Source organism: Rattus norvegicus, chromosome 6 (genome assembly GCF_021556685.1).
Source record: "Rattus norvegicus strain SHRSP/BbbUtx chromosome 6, alternate assembly SHRSP_T2T, whole genome shotgun sequence".
NCBI classification, from domain to species: Eukaryota; Metazoa; Chordata; class Mammalia; order Rodentia; family Muridae; genus Rattus; species Rattus norvegicus.
In genome coordinates, this window is record NC_141539.1 from 94,089,651 (window position 1) to 94,098,757 (window position 9,107).

The following is a 9,107-nucleotide window of genomic DNA, read 5'->3' on the forward strand; positions in this document are numbered from 1 at the left end:
GGTGCAGAGAACTGTTTATCCGGTCTGTTTCCTTCAGGTTCCGGCGGTGTCTCAGGCGCAGGGATCCTGCCGCTCCTGGGCCCTCCCCTACGGGAACCCAGAGGCCTTATACAGTTGCCTCTTGGGCCAGGGATGTGGGCAGGGGTGGGCAGTGTTGGTGGTCTCCTCCGCTCTGCAGCCTCAGGAGTGCCCACCTGATCAGGCGGTGAGGTCTCTCTCCCACGGGGTTTGGGAGCAGAGAGCTGCTGCGGGCCGGGATCCGCGGGTGTGGGACTTCCGGCAAACACAGGAAGTGCCCGGTCCTAGAGGAATTTTGCCTCTGTGTGTCCTGAGTTTTCCAGGCAGGTTTCTTGCAGGGGAAAAGTTGGTCCTACCTGTGGTTCCAAGGCTCAAGTTTGCTCGTGGGGTACTGCCTAAGTCCTCTCTGCGGCGTCAGCAACCGGGAAGATCTGCGCCGCTCTTTCCGGGAGCCTCCGTGCACCAGGGTTCCAGATGGCGTTTGGTGTTTTCCTCTGGCGTCTGGATGTGCACAGAGTGCAGTCTCTTCTGGTTTCCCAGGCGTGTCCGCCTCTCTGAAGGTTTAGCTCTCCCTCCCACGGGATTTGGGTGCAGAGAACTGTTTATCCGGTCTGTTTCCTTCAGGTTCCGGCGGTGTCTCAGGCGCAGGGATCCTGCCGCCCCTGGGCCCTCCCCTACGGGAACCCAGAGGCCTTATACAGTTGCCTCTTGGGCCAGGGATGTGGGCAGGGGTGGGCAGTGTTGGTGGTCTCCTCCGCTCTGCAGCCTCAGGAGTGCCCACCTGATCAGGCGGTGAGGTCTCTCTCCCATGGGGTTTGGGAGCAGAGAGCTGCTGCGGGCCGGGCTTCTTGTTCCCCTTTTAAAGAAGGAGCGAAGCATTCGCATTTTGGTCATCCTTCTTGAGTTTCATGTGTTCTGTGCATCTTGGATAATTCGAGCATTTGGTCTAATAGCCACTTATCAATGAGTGCATACCATGTGTGTTTTTCTGTGATTGGGTTACCTCACTCAAGATGATAGTTTCCAGTTCCATCCATTTGCCTATGAATTTCATAAAGTCATTGTTTTTGATAGCTGAGTATATTTCATTGTGTAGATGTACCACATTTTCTGTATCCATTCCTCTGTTGAAGGGCATCTGGGTTCTTTCCAGCTTCTGGCTATTATAAATAAGGCTGCTATGAACATAGTGGAGCATGTGTCTTTGTTATATGTTCGAGCATCTTTTGGGTATATGCCCAAGAGAGGTATAGCTGGGTCCTCAGGTAGTTCAATGTCCAATTTTCTGAGGAACCTCCAGACTGATTTCCAGAATGGTTGTACCAGTCTGCAATCCCACCAACAATGGAGGAGTGTTCCTCTTTCTCCACATCCTCGCCAGCATCTGCTGTCACCTGAGTTTTTGATCTTAGCCATTCTCACTGGTGTGAGGTGAAATCTCAGGGTTGTTTTGATTTGCATTTTCCTTATGCCTAAAGATGTTGAACATTTCTTTAGGTGCTTCTCAGCCATTCGGCATTCCTCAGCTGTGAATTCTTTGTTTAGCTCTGAATACCATTTTTAATAGGGTTATTTGTCTCCCTACAGTCTAACTTCTTGAGTTCTTTGTATATTTTGGATATTAGCCCTCTATCAGTTGTAGGATTGGTAAAGATCTTTTCCCAATCTGTTGGTTGCTGTTTTGTCCTAACAACAGTGTCCTTTGCCTTACAGAAGCTTTGCAGTTTTATGAGATCCCATTTGTCCATTCTTGGTCTTAGAGCATGAACCATTGGTGTTTTGTTCAGGAAATTTTCTCCAGTGCCCATGTGTTCCAGATGCTTCCCCACTTTTTCTTCTATTAGTTTGAGTGTATCTAGTATGATGTGGAGGTCCTTGATCCACTTGGAGTTAAGCTTTGTGTTTTTGAGACAGGGTTTCTCTGCATATCTCTTGCTGTCCTGGAACTTGATTTGAAAACTAGGCTGGCCTTGAACTCACAGAGCTCTGCCTGCCTCTGCCTCCGGAGCTGGTATTAAAGGTATGCATCACCACTGCCCCCCAGTTTCATAATGTTTAAGACTGACACATGTGACAGTTTGTGTCGTCCGGTGTAACATCTTGTACATACTTGGCAATGTCAGAACTCATATAGGAAAGGAAACCTACTCTTACATTGTTAAGTTTTAACTGTTTTTGAGAATTCATACACAAGTACACTGTATCTCTGTCAGCCCCTCCTCTCTCCCTTGTTTATAATCACTGACCAAGCAAGTTCTATGGTTCCCTGTAACTCACTTTCCTACTGATCTGCCCTTCTGTCTTTCATGTCTCCTCCTTTCTTCCTCTGAGGACCGAGTTTCACTTCAGCTTTTGGTTTTCTTTTGGGCTTCATGCGTGCTGGCAAGTGTTCTACTAGTCAGCCAGATCTCCAGCTCCCGAATCCTTTTTTTTTTTTTTTTTTTTTAACTAGGCAAAGAGTTTTATTAACCTTTTCCAAACTTTATTCCCAGGCGTCTTCAGCTTAATTTGCTGCAAAGAATGAATTAGGCTGAAAAGAGCTTCAGTGTCTGGGGGACTTGGGCTTAAAAATATTAGAGATCTAGATTTTATCAGATCCATAATAAACAAAAATTTTTTAAAAAGCAGTCATGATATAAAACAGCAGCTCCTATTGTAACTTCTGCCAAGTGTCACCTTCTTCAGAAGTTGCTTCAATTCAGTTTGCCTCGTTCTTAGAAGCTTCATCAAAATTCTCCACCAGATCTGGAACTTCATCCTCCTCCTCCTCTCCAATAGCAAGTGGTGCTTTTCCATCCACAGATTGTCTGGCCAGAGCTTCAGCCGGTTTCCTCAAACTGGTCAGACTGTCTGCGCCAAGCTGGTTGAGGATGCTGGGAAGCATTTCTGTCAGCTGCTTTGTCTCGACGTGGCCTGTAATGGGGAAGGTGTTTGCCGCCAGAGACGCCTGGACTTTAGGGTTGTTAAAGTGGGTCACTGTTCCTCGGTTTGTAAACACATTCACCTCTTCAATACCAGAGATACTGTTTACCCCCAACTTCTGTAAGGAGAACCGCAGTCTTTTATCGTCTGCCATGGCTGCTCTGTGAACCACCTTCTTTCTAGGAGCAGTTCCTGTCCCACCAATGAGCACTTGTGCCTGCAGTTTGGCGAGTTTTTCCTGGTTCATGATTGTTTCTTTCACCTTGTCGGAGTGGAAATGGGACCGCGTGGGGGACTAAGGTTCACGCTCAGGGGGTCTTGGGCAGACCAGCTGAGATAAGGCGCACACAGGTAGGGATGCAAGATAGCAGCTATCCCGAATCCTTTTAATTAAAGAGGATTATGTGTGATGATTTGCATTTTCTATTTCCTTGAATTTTTTTTTCTCTTTTCTTTTTTTTCGGAGCTGGGGACCAAACCCAGGGCCTTGTGCTCGCTAGGCAAGCGCTCTACCACTGAGCTAAATCCCCAACCCCTATTTCCTTGAATTTTGCTCTGTAGTGACAATTTTGGAGTTCTGGTTTTTTAAAAAACAAACAACACAGAAATATTAGAAGAATACAATTTCATTTTAATTCCAGGTGTAGGATGTGGGCTGCTTCAGACTGTCCACAGCAGCTGACTATGATTTGCCTCATACTCTAGCAGAGACATGCTTTTGCCAGCTGTAAATAGTTTCTGCAGTGGTGTGACACTTAGAATTCTGGGTACTTTTCAGAGGGTATAGAAATGCCTTATAGGTTGGTGGGTTGTTGTTTGGTTGCGATTTTTTAAGTAGTCATGTGCAAAGAAGAAACAAGAAGAAATTAGATATCCTGATGGTCAAAATCAAATTTGACCCAAGGAGCTTGATGTCCCTAATCAGCAGGAAGTAGTCAAAAGATAATGTTGCCCCCTTTCCCCTCTATTCTTTTTTCCTTCCTGTGTAGTGTTAGGGAGTGGAAGGGTGGAAGAAAAGGGATGGAGAAGGGTGGAAGAAGGAACCCCCAAAGTAGCAAACACTAGTTACATTGCTCAAATGTTGTTATCTAGAATTTTACACTGACTTTTGTGGAAATTAACTGAGAAGAAAACAAGAATACTTAGCTTGCCGGGCGCCGCAGCATGCTCCTGTAGCCGGGTATTGGGAGGCTAGCCTGAGAGAATCACCTTCAGTTTTAGGCCAGCCTGGGTTATAGAGTGAGTCCCTGATTCACAAGTGAGCAAACAAGGCTGGAGGTGGCTTGTTTGGAGAACTTGCTCTCCCTAGGAGCTGGCTTGGTGCTAGCATCCATGGCAGGGTCTCACCCCAGCTCCAGGAGACATGATGAACACTCTGGCCTCTGGGGTACTTGTTCTCTCATGGCATACATTCACACAGATGTACACACATGTAAATAACACAGCAAACTTGAAAACAACAAAATTAGTGCTTGAGATATGGCTTACCCATAAAAAACTAAGTTTTCCAACTACAAACAACCAAAACCACCAATCAAAATCATGCTTAAATTCACTGCGGAGGATTGGCTCTGAGCTGGAGTGCTTGGCTGACCTTCAGGCCATCCCTGATGTCAGGCTCCTGCTCAGCTCACACAGGTTGGGTCCAGAAGCTAACTCTTCTCTGTGCTTTATTGACAGGTCATGTCTTGACTGCATTGGGAAAAATGCGATCATTTTAAAAAGTCAAATATCTTTATTACCTCCTAAACTTCTGCAGCAAGTCTTCCAAAAAATAACATTTTGGACTGCAGCCAATTACCGAAAGGAGCAAAGAATCCAAAAGGGAGAGACAGAAAATAAGCAGCCTAGGGTCAGTAGCTGCTGAGCCCTCTGAGCCCAGTGTGTGAGCGTGTTTGCATCAGACCACACAGTCCACCTCTGCTGAAGTGAAGGCTGCCTTGCAGGATACAAGTGTTTGCCAATGTGATTCCATGGTACAAGATGTATGGAAATAAGACGTAGTTAAAGATTTATCTGTGTGTTTGTAAACTGATTTTCTTATAAAAGAATAAGTGTTCTTTCTGGGAATAAGTACAGTAACAACAGATCTTAACTCAGTGTGTACTCTTTTCTTGAGAGATTATACAGATTTGAAGAACAGACATTGCTCTAAGATCTTCAGAAATCTTGTAACACAACTGTGGATATAGATATAGAAATATTCCTAGTTAGCTTCCATATAAGATCACCTAAGTGGCTCCTTAAATAGCACCATCAGACCTTTCCCTCCACGTTGTTGAGCAGGCAAGCTCATTCAGCTACTTCAGGCTTTGCCCTGCTAGGACCACGTGGTGGAGGTTGGTTTGCCTACAGCTTTGAAATATTGGGGTGTGGGTTATTAGTAGCTTTGAGACATGTAAAATACACTTCGCCTTGGGAAACGTGTTCCTAACGTACTATGTGTAAGTGACGTGGCGTGGTAATCTGGTGTTTTTGACTCTGTGACCTCCCCGCACCCTGCTTGGGCTACCGTGCTCTACACACTTGATGCTGCTCCAGCACCAGCCATCCAGAAAGGGAGACCACACTGTTCCATTCCTCAAGATGGCACACAGCCATTTGAGACACCTTTCTTCATGTTGTTTGTCGTTTCCTGCCATTACAATTAATTACTAAAGGGTTCAATAGTATGACATTACCCCCTCACTGTTACTACGTAAGTTATTTCTAAACTTTAAAATGCTGGGAGAGTATATTTCTGTATTGTATATAGTTTATAGTGAGAATTGTACTTCATTAAACTGGAGATATATTTTATACACGCTGTATTTCGGGTGTGTAAAGCTTCTATTGATGTGTTGGAATTGTTTGTATTTACAATTTATTTATTGAACACAATAGAATTATTGCCTCACAGCTTCGTCAGTGTGGATCAGAGCTCATTTCAGTGTGGGGTTGGCAACAAGGCTCGGTGTGAAAGTGGACCCAGTGCCATCCCTGGCACCAGTGTGAGGAGGGAGGAGAGAGCTGATGCTATGAAGGTTGCTCTCTGACCTTCACATACTGTATGTGCCCAAACATACAGTGCACACACACAATAATGTCAAGTGAATAAAACTTACACCTTTCAGTGTGGATTTTTAATTTTTTTCTTATCATTTTTAGTCTATATAACAGATTTGGAAAATGAATTTCATAAATTCTTGGGGGAAATTATTAGTATGAACTTAAACATCAGCATTTTATAATTAAGAATACATACACATGGGGTTGGGGATTTAGCTCAGTGGTACAGCGCTTGCCTAGCAACCTGGGTTCAGTCCCCAGCTCCAAAAAAAGAGAAAGAAAACGTACACACATACACACACATAATTAGCCCATAAAAAGGCAGAACACTATGGCGTGGAGGATGTGGGTCACAGATGGACCCCAGTTTGCACCTCATTACAGACAATAAACAGGAGGAACTGGGGCTCAGTAACACATTCAGAAGCACACCACAGTAGTGCACCCCGAAAAGCTGGGTCCTGCTTCCTGAGCTTCCCCCTGGTTCCCATGGATGCCAAAAGTATCACCGCTGTCTAATGGCAAAGTCTTCCTCCAGGAACCGAGTGGCCTCCATCGTAAACCTTACTAGTCTATCCCTAGCCCAGCGGCTCATGACTATCAAGTGCATTGTTTCCTGGAGTCTCTTAACAGTGATACGATCCTCAGGAGCTCCATTTCAAAGTCTGACACTCATCTTCGGGCTTTGGGGATGTCTAAGCATCATCCCTGTGGATCTAGCTTACAGCAGAGGAGACAGACCTTGGACCTGGAGTTGGAGCATGCCCAACTTCTAGGGTATCTCTGTTCCATACCTTGGAATCTTTAAGTGACCTGTAGTGAATTAACTTTTTTTTGTATTATCTTTATGAGTGTGGCGGTTTGAATGAAAATGGCTCCCCTAGGCCCATAGGGAGTGGCACTGTTAAGAGGTGTGGCCTTGTTGGAGGAAGCGTGTCACTAGGGGTGGGCGTTGAGGTTTCAGATGCTCAAGCCAGGCCCAGTGTCTGTCTCTCCGTTCCTTCTGCCCACTGATTTGGATGTAGGCCTCTCAGTTCCCTCTCCAGCATCATGTCTGCCTGCGTACCATCATGCTTCTTGCTATAATGGACTAAACCTCTGAACTGTTAGAATAGAGCCCCAATTAAATAAATGTTTTCCTTTGTACGAGCTACCATGGTCATGGTGTCTCTTCCCAGCAATAAAATTCAACTGAGAAAATGAGGAAAATCTTTTTCTTTACACTTATTTATTTATTGAGGTGATGATAGAGGTGGTACATGAAGAGGTCAGAGAGGCACACACAAACACTAAATACAATTTTCGAAATTAAATAATAAAGCCAATTGAAAGCTAGCATTAATCTAAAATTCTCATTTAACCCATTGAAATGTAGCAATGAACCCAGCTATGTATTAACACAGGACTTCTTTTTTCCTTATTCTTTGTTTTGGAGGCAGGGTCTCTACATAACCCTGACTGTCCTTGAACTCACTATGTGCATAGATCAAGTAGGCCTCAAATTCAAGGGGTATACCATCACCCAGCCAACATAGGACTTTTTTTTTTTTAATGAAAAATAACCTTAGGCTGGAGAAATGGCTCAGTGGTTAAGAGCACTGACTGCTCTTCCAGAGGTCATGAGTTCATTTCCCAGCAACCACATGGTGGCTCACAACCATCTGTAATGGAATCAATCCTATGCCATCTTCTGGTGTGTCTGAAGACAGCTACAGTGTATTCATATGAATAAAAATAAATATTTTTAAAAAATAACCTTGTTTCCAAAATCAAAATTCAGAACAGCAATGGTTCTGTTTTGTGGTTTTTATGAGTATACTTGATAAAAGACAGCTAGGTTGTTTAGCTTGCTCCACATTCGATGTATTATATGGTTTTTTTTTTTTCTTTTTTTCGGAGCTGGGGACCGAACCCAGGGCCTTGCGCTTGCTAGGCAAGCGCTCTACCACTGAGCTAAATCCCCAACCCCCGTATTATATGTTTTTAAAGTACATTATTGTGTTCGTGTGCTGTGCGTGTGCTGTGTGTGCTGTGTGAGTGCATGTGCGTGTGCTGTGCGTGTGCATGTGCGTGTGTGTGTGTGTGTGTGTGTGTGTGTGTGTGTGTGTGCTGCAGCTAGTTCTCTCCTACCATATGGGTCCTGGTGATCAAGTTTAGGTTATCAGAGCTGGTAGCTTTCTGTAATGGTCTCTGTATGCTGCAGATGAGCTTTTTGATAAGGAGTGAAAGCTATGTTTGTCTTTGGGTATAAGGGTAAGTATTTAGGAATTACGCTTGTTTTGAAATGTGGTCATGGCGTGTTCTCTTCTAATATACACGAGCTCACTAACCACAAATAGTTGGCTAGGTTTCCAGTACCGAGCACTATCTTCCTCCTATTAATTTGGCCTCAAATTCCATTAAGCAGCTGTTGGCTACCAAGAAGATATGAATGTCGCGGTTGTGCCTTTAAGGAAGTCTTGCCATCCCTGTCTTTGGTGTAGTCAGCACAGCTGGGCAGGACTCCTGAGTGCTTCCCTCCCTTAGTGGCTTGTCCAGCACCTTCTGGTACCATGAAAGCTTGTCCTTGGGGAGGAGACTTTGAGTGAGATCCAGCTTGAATCCTCTCAGTCCTGAAGGGCATAGAAAACAGGCAGTACCCTCTTGTGGGAACAGGACAGAGGATAGAGGGTAAGAGGCGACAGACTCACGTGATGAATCCTAGGAATCAGACTCAGGACACCAGCATCAGGGTGCAGATCTGAATTTATTGCCCAACCCATAGGTTTATGAACAGTGTTCAAGCCAATCCCAAGGCCCTAAATCCTCGGCCAATCATATCTCGCTACATCAGCACTGTGCCCCAATGAAAGCCCTGCCTAATGAGGTAACTCAGAAGGGGGCAGGGCGTATCACCTGTGAGGACTTCTGTGAAGATGGGGTGGGTAGAGGGGAGAAACCACCGCCCTGGCCTCAGTTCCTTTTTGCTGTCTCACCAGTGTTCCGGGAGCCATCTTAGTTCTAAGGTCATGTATAGCAGATCAGGACTCTTCGAGGTGACACAGGAACCTGTGGATTTAGGGCTAACAAACAGGTGACACAGCAGGTCCTCATAAAACTAAAAAGCTTCCATACAGCTA

At 45.0% G+C, this 9,107-nt stretch overlaps 1 protein-coding gene and 1 pseudogene across 3 annotated transcripts in view; one reads left to right on the forward strand and one right to left on the reverse strand.

Annotated features, from left to right (window-relative positions):
* The window catches only part of Klhdc1 (kelch domain containing 1), a 52,542-nt gene extending 46,492 nt beyond the window's left edge, over positions 1 to 6,050 (forward strand). Inside the window, 1 exon segment of one of the 2 annotated variants that reach the window (NM_001414927.1) lies at positions 4,621 to 5,750. In NM_001414927.1, coding sequence (NP_001401856.1) covers positions 4,621 to 4,807 — 187 coding nt within the window. In that variant the 3' untranslated portion in view covers positions 4,808 to 5,750. 2 annotated transcript variants of the gene reach the window in all.
* Positions 977 to 3,780, reverse strand: LOC102547663 (transcription factor BTF3-like; annotated as a pseudogene). Its single transcript, XR_015623067.1, has one exon. The product of XR_015623067.1 is annotated as a transcription factor BTF3-like (transcript).
* Positions 6,051 to 9,107: the final 3,057 nt, after the last annotated feature.